Here is a 27,776-nt window from a genome sequence, read left to right as displayed (position 1 = left end):
CTATTGCGAACAGCCACAAAATGAGAGCAGGTCGTCATGAGCTATCGCACGTAGCATGGTACGCTGCGGAAAGATGTCGCCTAGCAGAAGCAAAGTTACGCGCGAGAAGTTTGGGATATCATAAGTTCAACTCCAGGTCGTTAACAGGGGAGAGAGCCACATTGACTTCCACCACCTAGCTGCAGAAACACGTGTGCAACAATGGCCGCAGGAACACAACCAAACAGCGCTCACTACAAAGAGTGGCCAAACGCCGGTGCTGTGTGTACAAATGTAGCATTGTTGAGTGTATGCACGCTGACCACGACAGTTCAATGCCCTTGGCGACAGCAGATCGAAAATCAAGCTCGAAATCCAAGGCCACTTTCCAGCTTACGCAGCAGGTGCACTCTACCGAACAGGCCCTGGAGGTTACAAGGTGCCTCGGGAAGACCCCAGAGATGGCGATTTCGCTGTTTCACACTGGTTCGATGGCTTCACGACAACTCATCGCTTCGAAATGGTCCGCAGCGCCCAAGACGACAGGAAATGTTCCGAAATCTGGTACAACAGCTACTGTCAAACTGACGAAGAGATCGAACATGTCCGCAAGACAGGCAAACTTGATCAAATTTCCTTCGCACAGAAACGCGATCCTTGCGACGGGCTGTACAAGAAATTCAAAGCTGTATTCGAGCCACAGGCGACCAAGACTCCACGTTCGGCCAACATCGGCGTAGTTGTTCGTGCAGCGCTGCCGAGCGAGATGCCAGATGACAGACAGAGTCCAAAAAGAGCGGATAGTCCACTTGAAGGCCAGCAGATTGGAGACCCCGCAACTCCTTCTGTACTGTGCTTGACCACGGACACAAGTGCAGCCAAGACATTCGATGCAGAGACCTTGGAGCCACTGGGAGTGACGAGGCAGACGGTCCTTCATCCTGAGCTCAAAGGTCAACTCTCGGCAGCACATGCCGCTCGCGATTCACAAACTGGTGAAATCTTCAACTACAACCTAGAATTCGGACCCAAGACGACTTACAGAGTGTTCGGCGCAAATCCTCAGACGGGCAAAGTGAGAATCCTGGCAAAGATTCCTCATACTGAGGCAAGGCCCGCCTACATTCATTCCTTGTTCTGCACGCCAAACTTTGTCATCCTGTGCGTGTGGACTGCGCATTTCAAGCAGCCGTATGGGCTGAACATGCTCTGGACCAGGAATGTTCTTGACACTTTGGACAAGTTCGATGCAAATTCGCAATCTGCGGCATGGTTCGTCATCGATAGACATCATGGGCGAGGGATCGTGAAAAGGTTCACCAGTCCGGCCTTCTTTACCTTTCACACCACCAACGCGTGGGAGGAGCGTCGTGCGGGCAGCTCCGAAAGTTTCGATATCACCTGCGAGCTGTTTGAGTTTGAGAATAAGGATATCCTGGATAAATTCTATTACCAGAATCTCGTCTCCAACGAGAAGAGCACTGGATCCTTCAATGATACCAGAGAACAGATCAAGTCGCAGCTTGCAAGATATAAGCTCGCGGATATTCCACTGTATGGAAATGCTGCTGCAAAACACCAGATGGATGCTGCTGTCCGCATCCTGACAGTGCCCTCCTCAAGCGCCGGCGATCTGCAACAGTGCAATCCGGAGTACCGCATGAGACCTCATCGATACGTGTGGTCTGTACTGGATCGTGGAAAGTCGTCCTTCTTGGATGGTTTATGCAAGACCGATGTAGAGACCAAGACGGCACTCATATGGGAGAAGCCGAGGCACACTCCAGGTGAGCCAATTTTCATTCCAGCGCCGGATGCTTTGGCTGAAGATGAGGGATGTGTACTGAGTGTAGTCTTCGACGGGGATTCTGGCGCAAGCTACCTGCTTTGCCTGAATGCGCAGACGATGGAAGAGATGGGGAGGGCTGAAGTTGGACGTCCCGTCGGATTTGGGTTTCACGGAGCGCACATTCCTGAAGCCGTGTGAGTGAGGTGACGCAGCACCACCGGAACAAAGGTTATACTGAGATGGACAGACTGAATGGTTGGTCTGTAGATATTACAATAACATCGACATCAAAGTCCTGCCTCGTGAGTCGTGTCTTGTAGATTCTCATCCGAATATCCGAAGCTGGCGGGCAGCTGGCAGAAGTGAAGTTGTGCCGAGAGCTGACCACTTCAGCTCCACCAACCTCGCTGACTACATCTCGGCCAATTCTGCCTCCGATCGATCGAAGTGGCTTTCGATGTCGTGTACGAGCAACAGGTACTCTGCAGGAAGGAGAGAGCGTGGTCTTGGCCCGGGCCGAAATCCGAGCCGTGCCAAGTTTCACGACTTCCCAAACATTGAACTTGTGCATTCTGTCCTCCGACGTCACCAGCCATATGGCAACTGCCTTTCGGACGCCTGCTCAGTCCATGTTTCATGCCGTCGCGCACTTCGCTCCTGAACACAGCGTCAAGCCGCAGAAGAGGAATTGACGGCCCCGGCGGCTGCACGTCCGAGATGAGATGGTTACACAAACAAGACAAACGCCCAGGACAATGACCAAATGGTTCCGCATTCGCGGAGTGCAGCATCCACCACAACGAACACTGATCTTGGAAACGGAGGCGCATCCCTTGTCCGGACCCAGTTTTCTCCAGACGCTCTCACGATGGCGTGCATGTGGCGATCACTGTACGAGTCGTCACTGCCAAAACATGGCCGGGCAATAGCACACGAGTCGCGCTGCTTCTGCTTCCCAGTTCTCACGGGAAACGTCAATGCGTGCAACTCATGTCGCGAAATGAGTTTTGTCGTAAGCGGTGGTAAGCGATGCTGCGGCATCATCATCATCGTGCAATGGCGGCTCGTCTAGAGTCGCGTGCGCATAGAGACATGGCAGTTTCGGACAGAGGCATGGCAGTTACGACTACCACCTTGGCAGTCACCCGACGCAAGGACGCCTGCGAGCTGTTCTTGCATCATACTGTTTGGTTCTGGCGCTTGGCTCTTGATGCGAACGGCAAGTATTTCTTTCCACTCTCCTGTCCATCCTCTTCCTCTCCCACAACAACGCAAAACAAACAATCACAACTCACACCAGCCTCCGCCTCCACCTCCACACCACAGCCATTCAAACACAACCCACGAACACCGTCAAGATGCAGTTCAAGTACTTCCTCGCTGTCCTCCCAGCCCTCGTCCTCGCCCAAGAAGAGACCAACACCGGCCCAGTGGACGCAGCAACATCAGTTATCAGCGACATCGCTGGTTCTGCTTCCAGCGTGGCTTCCTCGATCTCCGAATCTATCACCTCCGACGCCAGCTCAAGCGCATCGGCAAGCGCATCTTCAGAGGCAATCCAGAGCTCTATCGAGTCCATCCAGTCCAGCGCCTCGTCTGAGATCGAAAGCATTCAATCAGAGGTCGCAAGCGCCACCGAGAGCCTTGCTGAAGAGGCTACTGGATCCGCATCAGGCTCCGAGTCCAGCGAGGCCGGTGCCTACCAGACTGCTGCTCCAGTCCTCGCCGCCGGTGTAATGGCCGTGCTTGCTGCTTTGTAGAGACATCGTTCAGAACACGGGGTACGAGCTCAACTTACATGTGATCGGCATCGAAACCATACTGACGATCGTTAGCCTTCAGCCTCACATACACTACTGCCCTACTTCACACTACGTGGCATTGACATCCGAAGGGACGGCAGATGGAATGATACCACGAACAGAAGAAGAGAATGTATCAGTCAACGGAGTGACAGAACAGAACACTAGCAAGATTCACCATGAGCAGACAGTGGAGTAGAGATGTAATGACAGCAGCGATCAATTGAACAATTTGGGTCGTCGTCTCGTGAAATGATATCACACATCGTCCCTCCTTTCATCACTCCGTTGCTGTGTTGTCCATCGAGCACTCTACTGCTGCAATACATACAACATTGCTCCATCCTCTCCGCCCTCTCTGTTCAATGCATCGCGTTGAATGAGATACAACCCATCGATGTCGGCACCACCGTCGCGCTTCTTGTTGTTCCCGAAGAGCTTGTTGGCAAACGTCTTGACAGTTCCAGACACAGTTCCTTTGGTGGCGCCGGTAAGGACTGCAGCAGTAGCGCTACCGGCCGCGGCGCCAAAGATACCTGCTGCAACGGGTGCTATGCGTTTGTTGACATTGTTCGAAAGGTCGTTCTCGGTTTTGAGTTGTAAGGGAGCCGCGAGGGCGGAGGATGCAAAGAGAGCTGCAAAAGCTGTGGTGAAGAATTGCATGTTGGCTGGTTGTCCAGTTGGAGAAGGCCAGCTTCTTGATGAAAGTATGGACTGGTGAATTGTTGAAGCACTGTTTGCTTGAGGCCAGCTCGCTGTCGATGTCTGTTGCTGATTGAATTTTTTTCGGGAACCTGCCCTGCGTCTTATATGTATGCCATAGTTCTATCGGCTTTCGAGATCGGGTAGGAAAGACGCTTTGATCTGTACACTCGATACACCGTCGAGCAGAATTTATCAGACAGTGTCTAGGAACGGCAGTGATCTCGCACTAGATGAACAACGAGAGGCCTTGAGAATTCTTTGCACGTGCAAGTATTCTGTATCCCACTGGCCGTGTGCTCGCACGTCCTTCGGAGTGTCAAGACACGCTCTCTATCAAGAGACTCTTGACTGGTTCACGCCGAGCAAGGAAGTTGTCAAGGGCTGACACAAGGGTATGAGCGGATGGTGCACGATATGCGCGTCGGAAGGACTACGTTGCAGGCTTCGGAGTAGAATGCCTATAGTGATCAATGCGATCTGTCGAACCAGCCAGGAAATAGTCGCGAGTCGCTTATTGTAGGTGTCAGGCATGGTTCAGCGATCGTGAGCGGTTGCGGCTTCGAAGCTCCGAGAAGCAATTCGCCGAACTTTGCTTGAATGAATGCCATGAGCATTGAGCAGCCGTGTCAGAATGACCCTGGCAGCATGTGGGCTATTCAATTGGTCGTATTGATCCTTGAATACTTCCCGTCTCTATAGTGCTGGAGACTGTTGTCTACAAGCCGCTGCGGCCCTACTTGGACTCTCGGTCACTCTTCCGGCTTGAAGGGAGGAAGTATTGCACGTTTTCGGGAGTCTTCTCGGACCGCGAAGTCGTGCGCTGAAGTCGTAGAGTCGAAAGTAAATGTCGTTACGTCTTGGTAGCGCCTCAGGCTCAGGGCGTGAGCTGCAAGAGGACACCTGCTTGCCTAGTGTTCTTGTCAAGCAAAAGTGGCAGCCGGTCATCGCCGGAGGCAAGTTGTCACATCGGCTTGAGCGTAATAGTAGCTGTGCATTTTGCGCCGATCATATGATTGTGCCATCGCACATTGCAATGGCCGTACTCGTGTGGAGTGGAGGACATACAAAGTACATTTCGCTAGGCAAGTCGTGAGCATGGGTGAGCCAATAAGTCTTGGCGCGGAGCTGATCCCGCGTCGGCTCTGGATGACGAACTTTTTGGCAGTCGCGAACATTCGTGAAGCACAATCACAATGAAGAAGTCAACAGCAGCGCGTCGCGTGCCGCGTAAGATCGGAGCAGACGACGAAGACGACGACCTGACCGTCACGTCCGAGCAAACACCAGGTATGCCACTTCTCCACACGAATGCTAGTTCAGCTCTGACACGACCTGCCAGTTCGCGAACAACGCTGACTGAGTGGCGCCTAGAGGTCAAGCGACCAGTATTCAAGCCTCGAAAATCCTCCGCCTTGCGCAAATCGCTCGGTCCGATTTCTGTGGAAGAGGACGACGCCGACGATGGAACTGTCGTTACGCCAAAACGAAGCGGCTTGTCGCGCGTAGCTATTCAGCGAAATGCGTCAAAGAGATCCTCACTTCTAGCCTCGCAGCTGCCACGAAGGTCGCCCGAGCCAGACGATGACCGGCCGAGTTACAGTGCTGATGCGCTACGCGAGCTGAAGGACAGCACGCCATCAACGCCCAAGCAGCTCAGTACTGTCGAGGGCCTCGCGACCGGGACGCAAGCACTTGACCTGTCCTCCAAGTTTGGGGATTCCTTGGCCCGGTATGACCAGTCATCCACAGAAGCTTCAGCGATACCCTCTGCAGCCGAAATCGCAGAGAAGAAAGCACGACGAGCTCGCCTTGCCAAGGAAGAGGCTGCAGAGTACATCTCATTAGACCCAGATGATCCGAACCTTGATGATGAAGATCTGGACGAGAATGTGATGCGGGACGACAGAGGCAAGCTTGTGCTGAAACCGAAAGACAAATATGGACTATCTGAAAGCAGGCTTGTGCACGAAGACGAGGATATCATGGAGAACTTTGACGAATTCACAGAAGATGGGAAGATCTCGCTAGGGCGAAGAGCAGAAGCTGAAGCGGCACGAAAACGCAAAGAAGACATGGCGGCACAAATAGCTGAAGCGGAAGGTGCTTCCGATAATGATTCCGACGACAGCGAACGCGCACGAACCAATGCATTTGTAGCGAACCAGACGCGACATGGCACCTATGCGCAAAATGCAACCGATGACGACGCCACGAGCCGCAGACCCAAGACGCCGCCGATTGTCACGCCACTTCCATCACTCGACAGTGTGATTGAGAGACTACGGGCTCAGCTATCCGACATGCAAACCTCGCGCATGCGAAATCTACAGGAGATGGAGGCTCTCCAGCGCGAGAAGATCAATCTTGCGGAGCAGGAAGTGCGGGTTCAGCGTTCGTTGAAGGAGACGGCGGAGAAGTTCGAGGCCTTGCGCAAGGAGAAGGGCATTGAGGGTTTGGGCCAGAGCGGTTTGCCAGCTATCGAGGCGCCTCCTGCCGCGATGGCCAATGGTGGTAGCACAGATGTCGCTGAGCCGCCGTCACAAGACGCTGATATGGCGGAGCCAGGTGATAACGAAGACGAGGGAGACGAGCGTCCAGCCTTTGGTGGCTTGGGATTTGGCACGGGGCGATCAGACCTTGCAGGGTTTGGTCTAGGGTTTCAAGCTGCGAAAGATAACGACTCTTCTTGAGAAGTGGAGATCGGAATTGAGGGGGCCAGTCACTGACACGAGATCGTCAGTTTAGTTGCACTCTATGGAAGTCACAGACAGATCGTGCCGAATGTATCCACAAGCTGCCTGCCGGATTCTTGCCAAATGCTGCCACTAGTTGCCTGCCGGCCAGCCAAATGCCACTACAACCGTCATTTGCCCACCTGGTCTTGTCACTCGTGTCTGAGTTATCTGCAAGACACTACCCACAACCTTCCTGGGTTGCAATTTCTGTGCTTGCATTGTGACCACTCTGCGATTGCGCCATAAATTCTGACATGCTCGCAGGGTTGATTTATGCTTAGCCATGACCGCGTATTTTTGAAATTGCATGTGAAACTCTGACCCCATCTTCCGCTCTTACAAGCGCTCTGCCAATTGCGCGCGTGGCAAGACATGAATATTCGTGTTGGGTTGTCGGCCGAGGTCTGTTGCCTGGCTTGCGCTTCTTCGCAGATGATGCTGTACCGGTTCATCATGTTACGCCTTTTTCTTTTCGAATGCCGGTCGATTATCCATTGCGTGGCAGAGGCGTGCTTGGAGACATAACACAATGGCCTCTGCCATTTAGCGTGATGCTGCCCGTTCTCGACGTGGAACCTGATGATCCATTCCTTTGTGCGCATTGCTCTAAAACTTGGTAAGCTCGTCGCAAATGTCTGCGGGCTGGAAAGGTCCACGACAGCAATAAAATTCCGGAATGAAGAAAGTAAAACTAATGAAAGACTTCTGTTCAGTATCCTACCAGCCTGGCCACAATAGCGAGCCGGAGATGCCACTGCCAGTGATTTTGCTTTTTCTCCCATGAGCTAGACGAAAAGTGATATGCGACAGCGCGCGACCATCGTGGCCCGTTGCCCCTCAATTATGTTCAGGATGATTTCGCACATCCTTTAAGATGCTATTGAACATGTTTTTATGGGTTCTGTGGTTGCGTGGCGCTGGCGCTGATGTTTGTGCAGACGTGGTGTAGAGATTTTCGGGAGGCGGTATCGACGAGAGGTAAGCTATGCATCCTGGAGACGGAGTAAAGCGAGAGATGATGCCAGAGGGTTTCAAATGACAGCCAGAGCGAAGAATTGATTGCGCTGTATGACCAGAAGGGCGCCAATATCACGCTGACAGCCGTGGAGAGGAGAGGTGAAGTCGAAGTTGAAGTTGGGGATTCGCGCGAAAAACGCTCAAGCCATCCCCGCTCTCGCACTTCGAACAGCAGGAGCGACGCCTCCCTCATCTGATATTCACAACTGGAATCGAGCAGCTACACACGCCCCTGCTCATTTGTGCATACGGACTACGCCGTCATTTTTCTGACACAACCCCCCGACTCTTGCTATTTCCTGCATAATCGAGCTGGTCCAAGCGATTCTATCAGTCCTCGGCAGAAACCCTTCAGCCTCCCAAAGCCGACATCTGGGAACCGACACAGCTGTCATGGTGGCAACGAGGGATAACACACATACCAACACCCTGCTTTTTTGAACGGCATACCGTGTCAGATGACGGGTGTCGTTCAACACGATGGCCACATGGCTCCCGTAGCCGAGCGTGTGACTGGGGCGCTAGGCGCAGATATCAAAATGCCTCAAGTTTCCGTCGTGGAGGAGGACGACTCAAGTCTATCCTCGACCGGCACAGAGGTATTCGATCGAGATGCCTCTGGGTCGGTGCAAAAGGAGCGGTGGCAACTTGATGCCAATGGCAAATGGCAGCGATATGGCTCCTCGGAGTCTGCGACAAGCACCGGCATATCGTCCATGTGCTCGTCCGTCGGCGCTGAAGATCCTTCCATCGAAAATGCAGCACCAACATCAATCTCGAGGAAACGATCAGCTGACGGGAGTTTTAAGAATTCTCCACCCGGAGCTCACTCGGTTCACTCGCCTTCTGCATCAATCGGGCTTGACACAGCGCTGCCGAACAAGACGCATCCCGAGCTACCGCCAAAGAAAAAGCGAGGGCGACCCAAGAAAGTCAGGTCTTTGGAAATGGACGCAGATGTGACAACTCCATCAGTGATGGCCCCGTCTCCCAAAGCACCCAGAATCCCCAAGTACGTACGACCTGCCGTCGAGTTCCGCCCTCGATCGTCAATCCCATCACGAGTCTCCGCAGATGTTTTCGCTAGTCAATGCATCGAAGCGGCATACGAGTCGAGATTAGATCCCTATGCTCTCGATCCTGGCGAGAATCGACTTCTGATGGACCTTCTAATGTCGAAAGAAGTGACCATTTACCTCAACATTCGAAACGCCATCCTCAGACTATGGCAGCAGAACCCATTGTGCCCTGTCTCACGCGAAGAAGCAGCTGGTTGTGCAAAAGAGAGCCGGTTCTTTGGACTGGCTGAAGTCGCTCACAAGTGGTTGTCGAGAAATGGTTACATCAACTTCGGATGTGTGGAAGTACCAAAGGACAACTCGCTCCCAAAGCGGTATCCACGAGAATCTAGACAGAGGACAGTAGTGGTCATTGGTGCAGGAGTATCTGGGCTGACGACAGCTCGTCAACTCGAGAGTCTGTTCGCCCAAGAAGCTGCTAAGTGGATAGCTATGGGTGAGCGACCTCCGCGTGTGGTCATTCTCGAAGGTCGAAAGCGAATTGGCGGGCGTGTATATTCGAAGCCACTGAGGAGTCAGGTTCGAGGAAGCTTGCCAGACGGATTGCGAAATACGGCGGAAATGGGCGCCATGATCGTCACTGGTTTCGAGCATGGCAACCCATTGGACACCATCATACGCGGCCAGTTGGGCATTCGATACCATTTGATGAGAGACGCATTGACGATTTACGATACGGATGGCAAGCCAGTCGATGAGCGGAGGGACATTCTAAACACAGAGCTCTACACGGATATCTCGGATCGGGCAGGCGAATTTCGCGTTCAGCCGCAAAAGCAGGATACATTGAGGGGTGACGAAGACCTGATCAATAGGCATCGAGATCCCGCTGCCAATGGGTTTACTGCCTTCGAGCTCGAGCCTCTGACTGCGGCGCATGTCAAGTCACACAAACCCGCCAACCGAAGAGGCCGCCGTCGCAATGCTCCTCCGGGCACTGAGAAGCTCACTGGGCGTAGTCAGGTGATCGAAGAGGCTGGAAGCGCCAGGAGCAGTGCATCCCGAGCAGCAAGGACCATGGGCTGGGAAGTGAAGGAGGGAGTGGCTCGCAATCAGAGCGTGTCGCTTCACCGCATTGCCGAAGCAAGCGACTATCCTACGCTTGGGACAGTCATGGACGAAGCGATTAACCAATATCAAGGCCTTGTTGACATCACACCGCAGGATATGAGGTTGTTAAACTGGCATCATGCCAACCTCGAATATGCGAACGCAGCGCCCGTCTCTTCACTGAGTCTGAGCGGCCACGACCAAGACACCGGGAACGAGTTCGAGGGAGCGCATTCAGAGATCATTGGAGGGTATACTCAAGTGCCGCGCGGATTGATGAACCTCCCCACGAAGCTCGACGTACGATTTGACCGGATCGTGGACAGCATTCATTACGATGATGGGAGGGCGTCTGAAGACAGCCTGACGACTAAAGTCGTCTGCACAAATGGCGAGGTATACGAAGCTGATGAGGTGATCGTCACGACACCGCTCGGCGTGCTGAAGTCCAACGCAATCGACTTTGACCCTCCGCTGCCAGGCTGGAAGCAGGGTGCCATCGACCGCATGGGCTTCGGCTTACTGAACAAGGTACGTCTTTCTCTACTCGCACTATGACATTTCGCTTACACGTTCAGGTCATTCTCTTGTACGACAAACCGTTCTGGGATACCGACCGCGACATGTTCGGCCTTTTGAATGAAGCCGAGCGCACCGCGAGCCTCGATCCTTCAGATTACGCGAGTAGAAGAGGACGGTTTTATCTGATATGGAATGCTACAAAGACCAGCGGACGACCGATGCTCATCGCATTGATGGCAGGAAATGCTGCGCACGATGCGGAATGGACACCCACAAGTACATTGATGAGCGAAGTGACGGAGAGATTGCAAGGTGTCTTCACGCATGTGGAAGTCCCAGCACCTCTTGAAGTCATTGTCACCAGATGGAGGAGAGATCCCTTTACGCGCGGGACATACTCCTACGTCGCTCCGGAAACGCGACCAGGCGACTACGACCTGATGTCAAGGTCTGTCGGTAACCTGCACTTCGCAGGCGAGGCTACATGTGGTACGCATCCTGCTACCGTGCACGGTGCTTTCCTATCAGGACTTCGCGTTGCATCAGAGGTAATTGACGACATGGCTGGCCTCATCACAGTGCCTCATCCACTGATTGGTCCTGCCCCTATGAAAGAGGAGAGCAACTCTCGCTGGGCGCCCGCTGTGCCACCACCCGCCCCCAGACCAGAGATGCATCATCGGTACAGCATCGCGTCGGTAGAAGCAATGCCACCGTCGCAGCCATTCATCAAGCAAGAGGAGGGCGCACTCGAGAACAACGTTGTTCCTACGCTTCAGAGGAAGCCATCTGGTCCTCCGGCAAGAAGCGTCTGTGCGGGAGATGCTTCATTTTGGGTCTCGCCCAGCTTCGATGGGTCGGACCTCGACTACGAAGCCGCTGTCATGGCTACCATCCTCGGACAACTCGGCGAGCGACCTGTAAAGCCCTCACGCCCCGGCGTTAACCCTTTCATCCTCTTCACCAAAGACAAGTGGGACACGGCCAAGGCCACAGTTGGGATCGACGGTAGGAACATGATCCGTAACGAGGTCGGCCGGCTTTGGCGAACAGCATCGGAAGAGGAGAAACAACCCTACGTTGCTCAAAGTCAGGCAGCACAAGAAACGGCCGACGCTGCGAGACGCGAGTATGAGGAGAAGTCCACGGCGTGGGATCGTGATGCGGCGAGAATCCGCAAAGAGTATGCGCAGAAACATCCACCACCGTCTGGGTATTCGCAGAGTATTGTGGGCGTGAGCAAGAGAAAGACGAATACGAGCAACAACGTGGTGCTGGATCATCAGTAGGAGTGATGCTGAAGTGACTGCTCCAAGCATTCAAGGCAGATGGGAGCATTTGGGTTTGTCAGCGTTTAGAGCGTTCGCTGAAGGACAATGGAGATGTGGACATGCACATGCATGCGCGGTGTCTTCTGGGACAGTTCTTGTTTGGCAGCTCCATCTTTTCTGTAAAGGGCTGTACCGGCATGCACATGTACAATTGCGCAGATACAGACAGCATACGAAGTTTATAGATTCGACTGTAGACGCATTTTTTGGAAGAGAAAGCATTCCGCAACACACGCTCCCTCGGCGCATCAATCACAGATCCTCAGACTCTTGTTGGTCACGACAGCTTGTCATAGATTTCAGTTCTTGCGCGTGGGATGAAACACCACTGCCGGCGGAGCGAATGTACTGGAAGTACTTTGCTTTGGCCTAAGGAAGCAAGAGGGAGCGGAGAAGCTCCGCGCTCCGTTCGTGCATGCAAGGCCTGCATTTACTACTCCCTCCACGGAGACGGAGCTCTATTCCTTTCTCTTTTTCGCTCGCGGCTAATTCGATTCGCTTCGGTTGAAAGCTTGAACGAGAGAGCTGGTAATTGGTCCTGCATCGGATATGCTGCCTGAGGGGCTTTCTTGCGCAGACGGACATGCAATGCAGGTTGGTGGGAAGTGTGATGTTTCTCTTTGGCTGCATGCCTTCGTTCTCGCGACTCGAATTTTGAAGGATCAGTAATTCAGTCTCTTGTACGATTTCGTGGATTTATCAGCGAGAGGCATTTTGTGCTGTGCTGTGCTTGGAAAACCGGAACGGGAGTCGGCCGGCATATTTCGGGGTTCTGTGGAGAAGATACAAGATGCGGCACAGCGATTGTAGCTCTGCGTGCCCTCGATGGAAGAAGCTTGCTATGTTGGTGAACCTTGCGATTCAGCAATACAGTTAGGAGGGTTTAGGACGTTGTGTAAAGTATCAGACAGTCGTCCTGTGGGAAATTCATGATGAAGTGCCTGTGTTTTATATAAGGCATACATACCTCCTAGACGACAAGGCAAGACAAGGCTATTGGGAGTGTTTCCTGGGCGGGCGTAGCAACCGACGGCAATACTTCGTGGAAGTCCAGTCCGATTGAGTTTGGTGCTAGAGGACACGAGCCACGTGAATAGCACGTTGCGAAGCGGAGACCCCAAATCATGACCGGCGGCTGGGACGAGTGAGCGACAGTGACATGATGACTTGTTGACATGTTCGATGCTGTTGCACGGTGAGCATTAAAAAGAAGCAAGATCACTTGCCGGTATATTCCATGGGGCGCGGCGTCCACCACGCGAAGCTTCCGACCTCATCATCATCATTCCTGCGCCTGCCACTCGAGGGAAGCTTTGCTCGCTCTCGAAGGATTTTTGGCGGGCGACTGACGGCGTGAATGCAACCGCACACGCAACACGCAACACCCACGACCCCCGGCACTCTCTACCATCGCCGACAGACTGCCCGCTCGCTAAGCGCTACCAGCTCTCGGAGAAGCGCGTTTAGTGCTGCTGCGCGAAGGCATCGCTTCGGTGCCGCCGTCTCGCCCTTGCCCACCTGCCAGAGCACTGCCAGCCCGGAGCCTCTCGTAATTCCCATTTGCGCGCCACAATCGTGCATTTCGCGCGCCCTCCTTCCTGCTGCTACCCGCCAGACATGCTCCAGCGTCCGCCGCACACTTCACACCACCGCGCTGCCTTCTGCTGTCGCTGAGCCTCTGCCGCTGCACTCGGGACCGCCTCAGCCGACGCCGCCGCCCTCCTCCGTCGCCCGAAACTCCCCAGGGAAGGCAACACAAGCTACGTCACTTCTGGCATTGAGGGATTCCCTCCACACCGGCCTTCCTTCTGTGCCTCGCATACACACCCCCCGGCTCATCTCACTCCGATGAGTGGTGGGACGAGATTGGTGGATGTGAGCTGCGAAGGATCTTGCAGCAAAGTGAGAAGTCGTAGCAGCAGAGGAAACAGCGGGACAGATTAGAGTCCTCGTTCGACAGAATACGATCGCAAGAGACGAGAGAGTGGAAAGCAGATCGGATTGCTGCTTCTGCTGCTGCGACCTGCAATCGCCATCGCTGCCACCTTCTCGGCGCAAACCGCAGTGTCGCCTCAAGAAGGACCGAATTTGCTATAATTGTAATCTGTAACATACTCCTCTTGGGTTGGTCTGGCTGGCGCCGCACTGGTGGACATAGATCATGTCGTTCTTTGGCAAATTCAAGACGAGCAGCACGGTATGTCAGACATCGAAAACCCCGGCAGCCTGCGTGTCGCTGCTGCTGGTCCCGCAGGAAGCCGTGGTCGACCGCCATTCACGGGCTGTGATTGGTATGGGAGAAGCATGATGTGAGACTGACAAATGCATGCGCGCGCAGACCGATGCCAACAAGACGACCAATTCAACGAACGGTGCGAAGAAAGATCCAAATGCGCCTGTACCTACACCGTTAGAGAAGCATCTTGCCGATGTCGCGGGACAGCCGATTCGCCCCGATGGCAGTGATAAGTACTTTGGATTCGAGAACGTGAGTAGACCATTTGATGTTCAAGCGCATGGGCTGACAAGTGACAGTATGGCTCCACATGGTATGCTTTGCTTTCACAGCGGAGCGCAACTTGCTACTGCTCTTACCCCAGCGCGACCCAACTGACTTATCAACCACAGTTACTGCAACTCGATAGTGCAGTGTCTGTACTACTCGAAGCCCTTTCGAGAAAACGTCATCAACTTTCCCTCGCCCGACTTTCTCGAACAAGTACGCTCGAAGCAATCGAACGGCGCGCCACTATCACCGCGAACATCAACGACTCCCTACCCGAACCCCACATCACCCGCACGAAAGGTAAATGTGCCTGGGTCACCTGGGCCGGGCGGGATCAAACCAGACGAGGACAAGAACTCGCCCGATAACAGAAAGAAGAGGGCATTGACAGATGGCCCAGTGCTGGATATGCAGGCAGAAAAGGCTAACGACTATGGCATGGAAGAGTCGTTATTTACATCATTACGAGACATCTTCGAAGCCATCATCAAAAACCAATCACGGATAGGAGTGGTCAGTCCGCACCGCTTTCTGGAGATTCTGCGGCGAGACAATGAAATGTTCAGATCAGCCATGCACCAGGATGCGCATGAGTTTCTGAATCTGTTGTTGAACCAAGTAGTTGATAATGTGGAGCTGTTCGCGAAGCAGCATCCTCAGCTCGTTGCGCCACCCTCTGCGAATGGAAGTGCGCCAGAAACGAAGGAGCTCGCGTTGACAAAAACGCAAAGCGCAACCGCGGCCGCCCGGCCTCTGGACACACACTGGGTTCACGATCTCTTCGAGGGTGTCCTCACGTCAGAAACCAGATGTCTGACCTGCGAAAATACTTCACAAAGAGACGAGGCATTCCTGGACTTATCCGTGGATCTGGATGCACATAGTTCTGTCACCTCTTGTCTGCGGAAGTTTTCGGAAGAAGAGATGCTTTGCGAGAGGAACAAGTTTCATTGCGACAATTGTGGTGGGTTGCAAGAAGCGGAGAAGAGGATGAAAATTAAGAGATTACCACGGATCCTGGCCTTACATCTCAAACGATTCAAGTACACGGAAGATTTGCAGCGCTTACAGAAGCTCTTTCACAGGGTCGTGTATCCATTCTATCTACGGCTTTTCAATACCACGGACGAAGCAGAGGATCCGGATCGATTGTACGAGCTATATTCTGTGGTTGTGCATATCGGTGGAGGACCGTACCATGGCCATTATGTCAGCATTGTCAAGACGGAGGACCGAGGGTGGCTCCTGTTTGACGATGAGCTAGTGGAACCGGTCAGCAAGGATTACGTCCAGCAGTTCTTTGGAGGCGAGCCTATTCCCGGTGTCCAAGACGCGAAGCAACTGGCTTGTGCGTATGTGCTGTTCTACCAGGAGACGACAATGGAGAAGATGCTCAAAGAACAAGAAATGGAAGGCCAGCGCGCATCGGCAGCAGCGACTGCGAGAACATCTGAAGGAGACTCAAAGGAGGGCTTGACCTCTCCTCTGAAGACCCAATTTGGCAACGGCTTGTTCCATGCCAATACGAATGTCCAGAGCTCAATCCAAGAAGAGCCGGCGTATGCAGAGATGCAACCGATTCGACATGCGAGTACGACACCCAATTTCGAGCACGCCTTGCTCAATGACCCTCCAGCGCCCGTCATGCCTACCAAGAGCAAGAAAGAACTCAAGGCAGAACAGAAGGAATTGAAAGCGGAGCAAAAGGAAAGGAAGGCTGCAGAGAAAGCCGCTCTCAAGGAGAAAGAAGCCGAATACCGCGAAGCATCTCGAAAACGAATGGAGGCATATAAGCAAACCGAGGAAAACCTCAAACGTGCTCTCGAAGAATCAAAGGCCACGGCTGCAGCAGAAGCCGAGTCGCGCAGCCGTGAGAACGGCGATAGTAGCAGCAATGCTGCAAACGGTGCCTCACAAACTGCAGCCTCCACCTCCACCGCAACGAACGGCGAAGAAGAGAAGAGCGAGAAGCGTAAATCCGGATTTTCGAGATTCAGCAGAACGAGTATCAGCTTGCGAAAGAAACCTAGTATCTTTGAAAAGAAGGACAAGACGCAATCCCCTCATCACGAAAAGGCGCCGAGCATGCCGCCCTTACCTTCTCATACTCTACAGCAGCAGCAGAAAGAGAAGGAGGAATTCGGAGAGAAAGAAAAGGGCTTCTTCTTCAAGAACGCGAACGGGTCGACCACTCATCATGAACATGAGCAACGTCACTCTGGTGGGGACTATAAGACACATCATGTTGTGCAAACGACGCCCATGGGAACGCAGTACGAGGTCGGGAACAATCACCACGTCTACAGCCCTTCGAATCCTTCGCCGCCGAATGTGCACGAGGTGACTTCGCCTCCCGTGCCTCCAATGCCGACAAGGGCGATGACGGGAGGAGAAAGTAGAGGAAAAGACGGGACACACACGCACAAGAAGAATCGGTTCAGTTTGGGGAGGAAGAAGTCGAGTTTGTTGCATTGAACGGCTCGGTGGAAGGACCACTTCCAGCAAAGAATTTGTGGGGAGACAGCGGTGGTGGGGAGGATGTTATGATTTTGGAATGGCGAGCATAGCGATATGGATGGAATACGCATTTTGGGGCATGCCTTGGTTTTCCTGTTCTGATTTGGGTCTTCACAAAAGAAGGGTCGACGACAGGGGGCCAAAACAGCTTGGGAACAGAACGAAAGGTATAAAGGAAGGAACAACACTTCTTGTACATGAGATGCTCCTTCTTGTGCATAGTATATATCTTTTCAGAGAAGATAGGATTTTGGGAATGATGATGAAAATGACAAGGACACGACATTCGGAAATGGTATATTCAAACCATTGCACTGTTCATGACGGTGTGAAGTTCATGTCAGAATGAATTTTGGGGTTTGTTGCTCTCTTACTGAGCTATATTCTCTATTATTCGTAATTTGTTGATTGCTGGTTGCTGGAGGCACATGATCATACCTGCACGCTGTGTTTATCCTCGCCGACCAGGGACATGTTCCGCTTCTGCATCCTGCTCCTCCTCGCCGCGCTGGCTTGTCTTCAAACACTCTCCTAATTTCATGAGGGGGTTCGTGCAGTGAGCTGCATATGTCTGGTTGTGTCTGGGTGGATTGTGCTCGTGGAGCATTCCTCACTCGCCAGACGTGGATACCCTGCCTGCTTGCTTCATGGCGAGTAGCTCGCGTCTGTGCCTGCTGTCCTGCTCCCCAGCTCGTCTCTGTAGTTCACCAGCCCTCTTCGGCCGCTGTGCCGCACCATGTTATAGAACTCTGCTCGGGCTTCCCGTCAGCCCCACGCATTCATTTCGCATGGTCTTTTTGTCTTTTGGGTGTCTCTCCTCTCGAGGTTTGAGTTGGTTTCCTCAACCGAAAGCCACGGCCCAGATGATGATCATGATGTTGAGGAAGATCAATGGGATCCGCATCAGGGTGCGGACAGAGTTGATCAAGTTGGCGAATTTGGCGCTGAGGGAGGTGGGATCTTGCATGCCGCCGCTGCCGAAGGAGGGTTCGGACTGTTGGGAGGTGCCCCAGCCAACTGATTGAAGGTGAGTATGCTGCTACAGCTAGAACGCGGAAGAGGGCTCGATTTTTGGCTTACTGCGTGCGAGAAAGCGGTCTTCGGAGAGGACGGCGAGGGAGTTGATGAGGAGGACGGAGACTGGTGGTGGTGTTAGCTGGGATTGGAGTGACGAGTAATGGAGATCTTGGTACCTTGAAACAAGCCGCCAAAGCTGAAGAGGAGGGTGGCCATGTTGTGCTTTGAAGAGGTGCTGTCGGCGAGCTGGAGGTCTGCAGTGGTGAAGCAATGTATCTGTTTGTGCGTGGTTGAAGAGAGGTGTCGTCAATTCCCAAGCGATGGACCCTCGAATGGAAGTCGCTCTCAGCCCTGCTCATCCGCCAAGACATCTGACCTTCGACTGACTGCTGAAGGTGCATGCCAAACATCAATGTCCCTTTCGAACCACTACTCTTGGCGTGCTCTACAAATCGGCTATTTTGATCAACAAGATCGCAGGCACAGACTCGCCAGCCGGAGGGGCTCGCACAAGATGCTAGGTCAGTATGGAATTCCTCATCCTGCCAGCACGTCGGCCACTAACGCTTCTTCACCTTTAGGGGACGCAATACTAGATCTCCTCATTCCCTCGCTAATACTCCTCCATTTGGTATTGGCTCCATACACCAAAGTTGAAGAATCGTTCAATATCCAAGCAACTCATGACATCCTCATTCATGGAATACCCTTTGGCAACACAACTTCCTCCTTAGCTGCCAACTACGATCACGTAGCCTTCCCAGGATCTGTGCCTCGGACATTTGTGGGAGCAGCCGTCCTGGCAGGCCTCGCAGGTCCGTTTAGGAGGTTCTTCGCTTCCAAGACATCCCTCCAACTACTCGTTCGAGCAATCCTTGGCCTCGGAAATGCTGCCGGTTTGCATTTCGTCAAAGGCGCTGTCGACACCGCATTTGGCAAAACGGCAGGGAGATGGTACATACTCCTCCAGGCCAGCCAATTCCATGTCATATTCTACGCTTCCCGGACCTTACCCAACATGTTTGCGTTCATCCTGACGAATTTGGCGTTGCGGAATCTGATTCTCGCCAAAGCCGTGGCGTGGAAAACGGAACGAAGTTCGAAGAGGAGACGACTGGCACTGTACCTTCTCACTCTCGCTGGAGTGCTCTTTCGATCTGAAGTGGCGATTTTGCTGGCTGCTGAGACGATGTATCTGCTCTATCAACAGAAGATCTCCTTGAAGAAGGAAATTATCCCTGCGGGAATAGCTGGTCTGACTTTGGGCCTCCTCACGACTGTAACAATCGATTCCTTCTTCTGGCAACAATGGCCGCTCTGGCCTGAATGGGCAGGTTTCTACTACAACACCATCCTGGGCAAATCATCCGAATGGGGCACAAGCCCGGTACACTTCTACTTCCTCAACGCCCTTCCGCGCCTGCTGCTCAACCCAGTCACCTACCTTCTGCTGATTCCCCTCTCAATCGCCAACTCGCCCGTCAGCAGAGACATCTTGATTCCTCAAACCGCCTTCATCGCCCTCTACAGCCTTCTTCCACACAAAGAATGGCGCTTCATAATCTACACCATTCCGGCTCTCACCGCCATCGCCTCCAGCAGCGCCAGCTATATCTGGACTCGCCGCACCAAATCCACTCTGTACAGCCTCGGCTCTCTCATCCTCCTCACAACGACACTCCTATCCTTCCTCACTAGCCTCTCAAGCCTCTACATCAGCACCCTCAACTACCCCGGCGGCCAAGCCCTCTGGCTCCTCCACCGCCTCGAACCGGAATACCGAGTCCCCTACAAAATCCACCTCGGAAACCTCGCGACTCAAACCGGTATCACAAAATTCCAACAAACTCGCCGAACATGGAAATACGATAAATCCGACAACCAGACTGCTCTTCTCGAACCTGAGTTCTGGCTCCAATTCGAATACGCTTTAGCGGAAAATCCTGCTCGCGTCATCGGGCCCTGGCAACGCTATGCTACAGTTTCGAAGTTTGCGGGCATCACATTCAACCCGGACGAAGAGGAGCTTTTGCCTCTGACGCCTGTGTTTGGTGATTGGGGACATACTGTTCAAGAGCACTACGTCAACGCTGTGAACATTTTGAGGCAATTTGTTCCCGGTCAGAAATGGCCGGGGATCAAGATGAAGGAGAGCGTGTATATTTTGTGGAGAGAGCCGCCGGCGTTGAAGAGGGAGGACCCGGCTGTGGCGAAAATTAAGGAGGAAGCTGATCGGGTCGCAGCAGCGGCGAAGGCCAAAGCTGTCAAATCGTGAGTGGCAGTAGACGTTACGGCATCTGCAGTTGTAATTGCAAACCAAAAAAAAAGCACATCAGTCTGTACCCGTCAAATGACACGATGCGACAGTTTCGTCCACGATAGTCGCAAGTTGCAGATAAGAATTCAACTCACTTGCCATGGCGGGTATAAACGACTCTTCTATGTTGACAATGTCATGAATCTATCGTCTTCAAGAGACTGGTGTCTGACCTTGCGGCTTATGCAACAGCCACATTTATCTCCGGGCCTTTATCGAGCACATCAGAATGTCGCTCACAGCAAAGGATTCTGGCGGTACTCTGGTGCCTCGCCATTCGACACGGGCGCCTTGGCACCAGTGTCAGCCTCTGGACCACCTTCAGCAAGATCGTGCTCAGCCAGGAACTTCTCCGCTTCAAGAGCGGCCATGCATCCAGAGCCTACGAGGTCATCAAATGTCAGCAAACCTTCATGCGATTCCAGTGTAAAGGGTTCGAACTCACCAGCTGAAGTCACAGCTTGTCGGTACTTCTTGTCCTGCACATCACCGGCAGCAAAAACACCTGGAACATTCGTCTCTGTTGTTCCGGGCGTGGTGATCAAATATCCATCCTCGTCCATCTTCAATTGTCCCTTGAACAGGTGCGTCGCTGGGTCGTGGCCAACGGCATAAAACAGCCCATTGGCTGGGATTTCCTCCTGCTCACCAGTCTTGTTGTTCTTGATCACCATGCTCTGCATCAACCCTCTTGGGCCCTCCTCGCCTTTAATCTCCACACCTTGTGTGTTCCATCTGATTTCCACTTTGGGATGTTCCTTCAGCCGGCGAGCGTTGGCTTTGCTCGCGCGGAGTTCATCCCTGCGGACGAGCACAGTCACTTTGCTCGCCTTCTTGGTCAAGTAAAGCGATTCTTCGACAGCACTATCACCACCTCCGATCACAACGAGCGGCTTCTCGCGGAAAATGGGAAGAGATCCGTCGCAGACTGCGCAGGCAGAGACACCATTGCCCCAGAACTTCTCCTCGCCGGCAAGGTCCAAACGGCGGGCTTTGGCGCCCGTGGCGATGATAATGGCGTCTGCGGTGTGCGTTTCGGGTTCGAGTGTCTCTTCGTCACCCATTGGGTGTAGCCAGTATTTGAAGGGTCGCGCACTGAAGTCGACTTTGCCAACTGTTTGGCTGACAATTGTGGTACCGCACTCTTCGCTTTGGGCGCGCATATTGTCCATGAGGGTTGTTCCTTTGATCATCTTGAATCCTGGGAAGTTTTCAACTTCATCTGTCGTCGTGAGCTGGCCACCAGCGGCAATTCCCAGGGCGAGGAAGCCCTCGTAGAGGACGGGCTGGAGGTCCGCTCGGGCGGCATAAATGGCAGCAGTGTGGCCTGCTGGGCCGGAGCCGATAATAACCACTTTTGAGTGTGTCATCCTGGACGCGGTTTGCGAGAGGATCGGAGAGGTGGGAGCGGAGGGTGAGGGTTTGTAGAAGGCACCTGCTGCGGCGACAGGCAGGCTAATGGCAGAGCGGAGAGGGCGAGAGCCTGCGCGGCGGAAGGCGGAGGAGAACACTTTGGCGACTGGGAGTGGTGGTGTTTTAGAAGCAGAGGAGAGGAGGGAGTGGAGGGGCGGAAAGAGGACTCGAAGGTGCCAATGGAGTTGATAAGCAACGTCAGACTCGCATGAGCAACAACCTGGACGCGTCGCAGTCGGTGACGATCAGATTATCTGATCAAATAGCGCAATGGGAGATTGTCGGTGGGAGGTGTCGCAGCAAAAGCAGCAAAAAAGTGTTGCATATGACAAAACCACGTCCCACTTCACGCTGCGAGCTCGGAGGTGCGGCGAAGTGGGCTGATGGCCGCATTTCAAATCCAAGCAACCTCTACTTTCTTCGCTCTTCTTCATTGCAGCCATACTCCATTGGGCTCATCGACCGACGCTGACTCTTCTAGAGTGACACGGTAGATCGTATTGCGTATCATAGCTCTGGGAACCAGCTCCGCCGATGCCAGTGGCAAAAGACAAGTGCCTCGGACGCTGGAGAGCTGCTTCCACTTTGCACAAACCCATCAACCAGGGCAGCACACAGCGCCGAGGAAAGCTGAACAGCTCACGATACATGATCTCAGCGCCTCGACGATCTCGCAAGGCCTACGCACAGCTGTTGATGGCCGTCGGAGCCAACAGAAAACTTGCACATGCCAGTATCAGCCTGCGCGGCTGGTCTTCGCATGAGTCCGTCCTGACTGTGCTTCAGCATACGTTCAAATCTATGGTCATTCCGTAGATGATTTGGTCGTTCTCTCATTGCGTGATAAGACTACTTCATGTTCCAGCGATGTTCAAGACCTAATCCATTCGCCGGAAATGACAAGTCGGATTGATCATGGTCAGTGAGTGCGAGTTGACTGACTTCGCGTTCGTGCTTTCCTTGTGCATCTTCACATGCGCTTTCCCATGCCGTCCCGTTTGCCCCACTTCCCGCAATTCGACAGCCAAACTCCACCTACAACACTGCACCAAACACCCAAACATCTACATCCTCCAGCAACGTAAGACATGGCCGCCCCCAACGGAAATCCCATCACCTTCTTCGACGTCACGCTCGGCGGCGAGCCTTTAGGCCGCATCAAGATGGAACTCTTCGCCGACGTCGTCCCCCGCACCGCTGAAAACTTCCGCCAATTCTGTACGGGCGAGACCAAAGATCACCTGGGCAAACCTCTAGGCTACAAAGGCAGCAAGTTCCACCGCGTCATCAAAGATTTCATGTTGCAAGGTGGAGACTTCAAGAATGGAAATGGCACAGGAAGTGCGACCATCTATGGAACCGACAAGTTTGCCGATGAGAATTTTGATAGGAAGCATGACGGGCCAGGCATCCTGAGTATGGCGGTATGTTTGCTCGCTCCATACAACTATCTGCTCGGCTTTCTCCCGATCTTGTTTGCTATGACGGAGAATTTAGATACTGACAACATCTGCAGAATTCCGGACCTAACACGAACGGAAGCCAATTCTTCATCACGACTGTCGCAACACCACATTTGAATGGCAAGCACGTTGTCTTTGGCAAAGTCGTCGATGGCATGGATGTCGTGAGGAAGATTGAGAATGTGCGAACCAAGAGTGATGCTCCCGTGCAGGCTGTCGTCATTTCCCAGTGTGGTGAGATGTGAGAACGCTCACCCTCCACGTTCGAAGTCAGAATTCACCGGTCTCGCGTGGTGACCTTAGTGGAAGTTCAGATGCCCCGACCGTCCGGTGACGTATAACTTGCGGCGCATTCGAGGACAACAGCTCATCCGAGGTCATTGCAAAGATTCATTGAGGACTGCGGATGGCTATCAACTACTGGTCTGCGATAGAACATACGATCCAACTTCCCTGCATACTCAATGCGGATGAGATTCGATGATTAGTATTCGAGCCCAGGCTACCATGTGCCTCGTCTCGCTCCGGATTCCAGCAGTAAAGGGAGACAATCATAGACGAGCGCGATCAAACGTAGAACGAGACGCCGAAATTATTCAAGTGGAGATGTGTTGTTGGCTGGCTCCTGAATATGACTCTTGAGCCTAGCCATACACGCGTGAGATGATCTCCAGAAACTCGAATTTCTGACCAGTCAATAACATGGGAGGCGACGGACATGGATACTAAACGAACTTTATATTGTCGCCCGGTACGACGCATACCACACGATCCCACCACAGCCGACGATGAGAAAACGTTGATGACAGCTAAAACGATGCAATCTCAAAAACGCTTCTGCTCATGTATCACGTTACTATATCTTCCTTTGCTGCTTGCCAAGCATGCTCATCAAAAACCAGAGAACAATAAACAATAGTTTCTTCTCATAACGCCGCGCTCTCGACCGTGAGACAGTAGCAGTGGCGGCAGCAATGGTAACAGTGGCCAAAACTCAATCCTACTCGCCGCCTGGCAAGACACGCGCACACCTCACCTGCTCCCTCGATATATTCATCGCATGTCGTACCTTCAAAAATTGCATCAAGCATCAAGCCCACCCTTGCAAATCCAAATTCCACCGAGAAATCAAAACGATGGAGACACTCGGAATCGCTTCATCCCAAGTGTCACGCTTCCACCATCCTCATCTCACAGGTCCTTCCTTCCATCGCTTGCTTGTCGCCCGCGTGCCTTTTAATCTCCAAAAACGCTTGCGCATCCCCAATGCTGCTCAATGCCGTACTCTCCAGGTGCCTTCCACGTGTCGTCCTCATACGACAAGAATACACTCTTTCCGCCCACCTTGCCCATGATACTTTCAATGGCCTCCTTCTGCTCCTTCTCGCCGGGAACTGCTACACCATTCGCCTGTCCCTGGCTCGGCCAGCCGGTCTCCAAATTGTAGGCCTCCTTTGATCCACCACAGCACGCGGCCAGGTCCTTGAGTTGCTGTGCCACGAGCTCACCGGCTTGGGAAGCGGAGTATTGGCCGTTGAAGAAGGGGTGCAGGTTCCCGGCTACAACGTCGACTACCGGGCACAGGGTAGCGGAGTTGGCTTGCATCACATTCAAAGGCTCAGTCGTGGTGATGGGACCATTGTATCCGGCGGATTTGAATTGAGGTTTGATATCGGTGAGGAAGGAGGCCATGTCTTGGGCTGAGACAGCACCGCTGAAGATGGCTTCGTTGCCTGCGACTACCATAACGACCATAGACCAGTTGTTGCCATTCTTACCCCAGTTCATCAGGTCTTGGGCTTGTTCGTGTGCGGCGCCGAGACCTTTGTTGTCGATGAAGATACCGAGAATGATGGACATGCCGTTGGCTTTGCAAGCTGCGCCGACATTCTCTGGCCCGCTGCAGTCCGTTGCGTAGAGACGGACTGTGTTGAAGCCTTTGGATTTGATTTTGGAAATGTCCGAGTTGACTTCGTCGGCGGATTTGCAGCCTCCATCCGCGCGGTAGGGCGTGTAGGTCATAGCCCATTGGTTGCCGTTGGGCTGGATGCCGCCGGAGTTGGAAGGCTTATCGGGGCTAGATTGAGGAGGAGGGGCTGGTTTGGGCTGATCCTGTTGTTGAGGCGGACTGTGTGCTGGTGGGGCGGGCTGTTTTGGAGGGGCATTGTCAGATGGACCAGAAGGTGACTTCGGTGCCTCTGGGGCAGCAGGCTTTGGTGAGCTGTATGGCTTTGAAGCCGGAGCTGGAGCTGGTTGGGAAGGCTTTGCTTCTACGGAGATCGAGCTGCTTGATGGCTTGTGTGGATTGTACAGTGTTGCCTCGCCATACCAGGTTGTGGTGTATGTTGAACAACCGCAAGTCGTGGCATTTGGCTGCAACTCTGCTGGAATTTCGTACTTGGGCGTCGCCTCCTTGTGGGTTGAGGGCTGGTACTGTGCCGGAGAATCATATTTGGGCGGCTGCTCAGCATTATTTCTACGGTGAACGTGGCCGTGACCATGGGCTTGATGTTGCAGATTCCCAGCCGAAACCGAGGCCAGCAATCCAGACGCCAAGAGCGCCGCCGCAGTGAGATAGACCATGGTGCTGGAACGTGGTGACCGCCGCTAAATGAGTGAAGCGGACAGTCAAATAGCGAGTGACTACGGATGGGGCGGTGGTGGTGGACGGCGACGGCGTGGTGGAAGCTCACCGCGCGCGTGTGGGGAGAAATGAGGCCTACCTATACTTTGGCAGGCATACTGCCCCTACCAGGCCCCACGGCTGGGCCTTCACAACGCTCACATGGCGGTTGTTGTTGGCAGTTCAGGCCGGTCATCATAGTTTGATTTGCTGCGCCAAAAGAGCAAGTTAGAGTCGCCAAAATTGGCAGGGAGTTCTTCCCGTACGGCGGGCCGCCCGTCGAACACCCCGGAACTTTTCAGTCGCAATGTCCGACATCCCGCTCCATTGGACTCGCTTCCAGACTCCATCGACGACCAGTCCTCCTTTGGGCCACCTTCTGCGCCGCTGAGGTCGACACAGGTGGGACGCAGGATCACGATGTGGATGTCGGTAAGCACACGAGGTCGAGACGGAAGAGTTGCGGGACGAGTATGCAAGGACAGAAGAACAGGAGAGCATCAAGACAAGCAACGCTTCACTCTCCGTGGCCTTGCTGCAACAACCGCGTTCTAGACCAGTCATGGCACAAGCATAACATTCATTGCACTGCGACAAGACTGCGGTACCTGGACATATCCATCCCAAGTTTCCGTGGACAGGCTGGTATCGCTGCGCACATCCTCATGTCCCTGGGATATCCCGGATTTCGAACCTTTTCCCTAACGTCCGGGAACTGAATCTATCAACAATGTCGTACATGGCACGTGGAAGTGGTTGTTCCCAAGGCCTTATCTTGAGCTTGTATATTCTGGTCAAGTTCCTGCTACCGCAACGCGATAATGGAGTAACTGCACTCTGCAGACCGCAGCTGACGTTCCGGCGAGCACACGGCAGTGCCGGGACACTGGCTTGCTTCAGCCGCCTTGCTTCTGACCAAGATTTACAGGAGCTTTACCCAAGCAGTGCGAGTAGAAGCTACTTTCTTCACGACAACGAGAACCACACGCTGTCAGGACGCACTCCAGGTCCAGATGTCTGGGAAATTACGCTCAGATGCTGTTTCAGCGATGCGAATTTGCTCGAAGGCATGCTGCTCAGTATACATTAACAAAAGACTTGTACTACCAACAAGTTACCCTCCCACAAGAGCCTCAACGACCCCGTCTGCGACCTTTTCCGTCACATCATCTCCCGCCTTGATCTTCAACATGCTGACCCACAAACTGATTATGAGATCCAGCAGGAGCTCATCCCCTGGCACGTATATTTCCAGGTCTGAATGCTTACTCCACAATGTGCCAGGAAGTTTCCCTCGGGCTAGCAACACCTTTTGCTCATTGCGAAGTTCTTCGTACCCGCCGCTTCCTGCTCTCCATTGTAGTGTCCCAGTTGGTGTTTTTATGTCTTTGCCGTACTGTAGGGACTCCCAGGTTTGCTTCATTTTGATCTCAAGTTTCTCGAATTGCAGCGTCGTCGTGCCTGACATAGAAGAGTGCTTGAAGGTACAGACTTGCTTGCCTGAGCGGTATATGGCATTCTTTGTCTTTGTAAATTGGGCGAGCTCCCGTTGCGCAAGATCAACCACTCGGCCAGAGCCTTGCGAGTCTGGGCCCTGGAATATAAGGCAAGGCGGCTGGGCGGGAGCGCTGAGACCGAAAAGCGAAGACAACGATGGCATTGTGTCGGAATCTCGTGGTGTTATTGGTATGCTTTGAAAAGCGCTGAGTAGATATGCGACAAACAGAGTGTTTGTTCGTTCTGAACCGAGGCCACCTCCGTGATGGTTTTATACGTGTTCAAGCCTTGGGATTTGCCCTGTTGAAATGTGTCAATCCTACTTGAGCTTGCCCATTCGGACTTGATGCAGCGCTCCGCGCGGTACGTTGTTGCGATACGTGCAGATTCAGCCACACGCCAAGCTCCCCATGA

General features: G+C 53.3%; 12 protein-coding genes across 13 annotated transcripts; 7 read left to right on the top strand and 5 right to left on the bottom strand.

Moving 5' to 3' along the window:
* Positions 1–201: 201 nt before the first annotated feature.
* Positions 202–1,966, top strand: CKM354_000678600 (uncharacterized protein; the record flags this gene model as incomplete). The annotated part of the gene is made up of 2 exons (XM_044802117.1): positions 202–261; positions 311–1,966. The coding sequence occupies 2 exons, from the start codon at positions 202–204 to the stop codon at positions 1,964–1,966; spliced, it is 1,716 nt and encodes a 571-aa protein (XP_044658052.1).
* A 1,160-nt stretch (positions 1,967–3,126) lies between these two features.
* Positions 3,127–3,528, top strand: CKM354_000678500 (uncharacterized protein; the record flags this gene model as incomplete). The annotated part of the gene is made up of 1 exon (XM_044802116.1): positions 3,127–3,528. One exon carries the CDS (start codon positions 3,127–3,129, stop codon positions 3,526–3,528), a length of 402 nt encoding a protein of 133 aa, XP_044658051.1.
* A 354-nt stretch (positions 3,529–3,882) lies between these two features.
* On the bottom strand, positions 3,883–4,233 carry CKM354_000678400 (uncharacterized protein; the record flags this gene model as incomplete). The annotated part of the gene is made up of 1 exon (XM_044802115.1): positions 3,883–4,233. One exon carries the CDS (start codon positions 4,231–4,233, stop codon positions 3,883–3,885), a length of 351 nt encoding a protein of 116 aa, XP_044658050.1.
* Positions 4,234–5,468: 1,235 nt separating this feature from the next.
* Positions 5,469–6,965, top strand: CKM354_000678300 (uncharacterized protein; the record flags this gene model as incomplete). The annotated part of the gene is made up of 2 exons (XM_044802114.1): positions 5,469–5,562; positions 5,647–6,965. 2 exons carry the CDS (start codon positions 5,469–5,471, stop codon positions 6,963–6,965), a joined length of 1,413 nt encoding a protein of 470 aa, XP_044658049.1.
* Positions 6,966–8,485: 1,520 nt separating this feature from the next.
* Positions 8,486–11,967, top strand: CKM354_000678200 (uncharacterized protein; the record flags this gene model as incomplete). The annotated part of the gene is made up of 2 exons (XM_044802113.1): positions 8,486–10,687; positions 10,735–11,967. The coding sequence occupies 2 exons, from the start codon at positions 8,486–8,488 to the stop codon at positions 11,965–11,967; spliced, it is 3,435 nt and encodes a 1,144-aa protein (XP_044658048.1).
* Positions 11,968–14,170: 2,203 nt separating this feature from the next.
* CKM354_000678100 (uncharacterized protein) lies at positions 14,171–16,990 on the top strand (the record flags this gene model as incomplete). Of its 2 annotated transcripts, XM_044802111.1 has the most annotated exons (4): positions 14,171–14,206; positions 14,348–14,497; positions 14,545–14,558; positions 14,638–16,990. In XM_044802111.1, the coding sequence occupies 4 exons, from the start codon at positions 14,171–14,173 to the stop codon at positions 16,988–16,990; spliced, it is 2,553 nt and encodes an 850-aa protein (XP_044658046.1). The 2 variants fall into 2 exon arrangements, with proteins under 2 accessions (XP_044658046.1, XP_044658047.1); XM_044802112.1 differs by lacking the exon at positions 14,171–14,206 and having other exon boundaries at positions 14,336–14,497.
* Positions 16,991–17,873: 883 nt separating this feature from the next.
* CKM354_000678000 (uncharacterized protein) lies at positions 17,874–18,265 on the bottom strand (the record flags this gene model as incomplete). The annotated part of the gene is made up of 3 exons (XM_044802110.1): positions 17,874–18,049; positions 18,113–18,172; positions 18,226–18,265. 3 exons carry the CDS (start codon positions 18,263–18,265, stop codon positions 17,874–17,876), a joined length of 276 nt encoding a protein of 91 aa, XP_044658045.1.
* Positions 18,266–18,461: 196 nt separating this feature from the next.
* CKM354_000677900 (dolichyl-P-Man:Man(7)GlcNAc(2)-PP-dolichol alpha-1,6-mannosyltransferase) lies at positions 18,462–20,324 on the top strand (the record flags this gene model as incomplete). The annotated part of the gene is made up of 2 exons (XM_044802109.1): positions 18,462–18,570; positions 18,631–20,324. 2 exons carry the CDS (start codon positions 18,462–18,464, stop codon positions 20,322–20,324), a joined length of 1,803 nt encoding a protein of 600 aa, XP_044658044.1.
* A 278-nt stretch (positions 20,325–20,602) lies between these two features.
* Positions 20,603–21,736, bottom strand: CKM354_000677800 (uncharacterized protein; the record flags this gene model as incomplete). The annotated part of the gene is made up of 2 exons (XM_044802108.1): positions 20,603–20,748; positions 20,812–21,736. The coding sequence occupies 2 exons, from the start codon at positions 21,734–21,736 to the stop codon at positions 20,603–20,605; spliced, it is 1,071 nt and encodes a 356-aa protein (XP_044658043.1).
* A 1,131-nt stretch (positions 21,737–22,867) lies between these two features.
* On the top strand, positions 22,868–23,487 carry CKM354_000677700 (uncharacterized protein; the record flags this gene model as incomplete). The annotated part of the gene is made up of 2 exons (XM_044802107.1): positions 22,868–23,203; positions 23,296–23,487. The coding sequence occupies 2 exons, from the start codon at positions 22,868–22,870 to the stop codon at positions 23,485–23,487; spliced, it is 528 nt and encodes a 175-aa protein (XP_044658042.1).
* Positions 23,488–24,478: 991 nt separating this feature from the next.
* CKM354_000677600 (uncharacterized protein) lies at positions 24,479–25,825 on the bottom strand (the record flags this gene model as incomplete). Its single annotated transcript, XM_044802106.1, has 1 exon — positions 24,479–25,825. The coding sequence occupies one exon, from the start codon at positions 25,823–25,825 to the stop codon at positions 24,479–24,481; it is 1,347 nt and encodes a 448-aa protein (XP_044658041.1).
* A 1,154-nt stretch (positions 25,826–26,979) lies between these two features.
* Positions 26,980–27,525, bottom strand: CKM354_000677500 (uncharacterized protein; the record flags this gene model as incomplete). Its single annotated transcript, XM_044802105.1, has 1 exon — positions 26,980–27,525. One exon carries the CDS (start codon positions 27,523–27,525, stop codon positions 26,980–26,982), a length of 546 nt encoding a protein of 181 aa, XP_044658040.1.
* Between the last annotated feature and the right edge of the window lie 251 nt (positions 27,526–27,776).

This window comes from Cercospora kikuchii (genome assembly GCF_019650295.1).
Source record: "Cercospora kikuchii DNA, contig_00004, whole genome shotgun sequence".
Taxonomy (NCBI): Eukaryota; Fungi; Ascomycota; class Dothideomycetes; order Mycosphaerellales; family Mycosphaerellaceae; genus Cercospora; species Cercospora kikuchii.
This window is presented reverse-complemented; position numbering and strand designations above follow the sequence as displayed.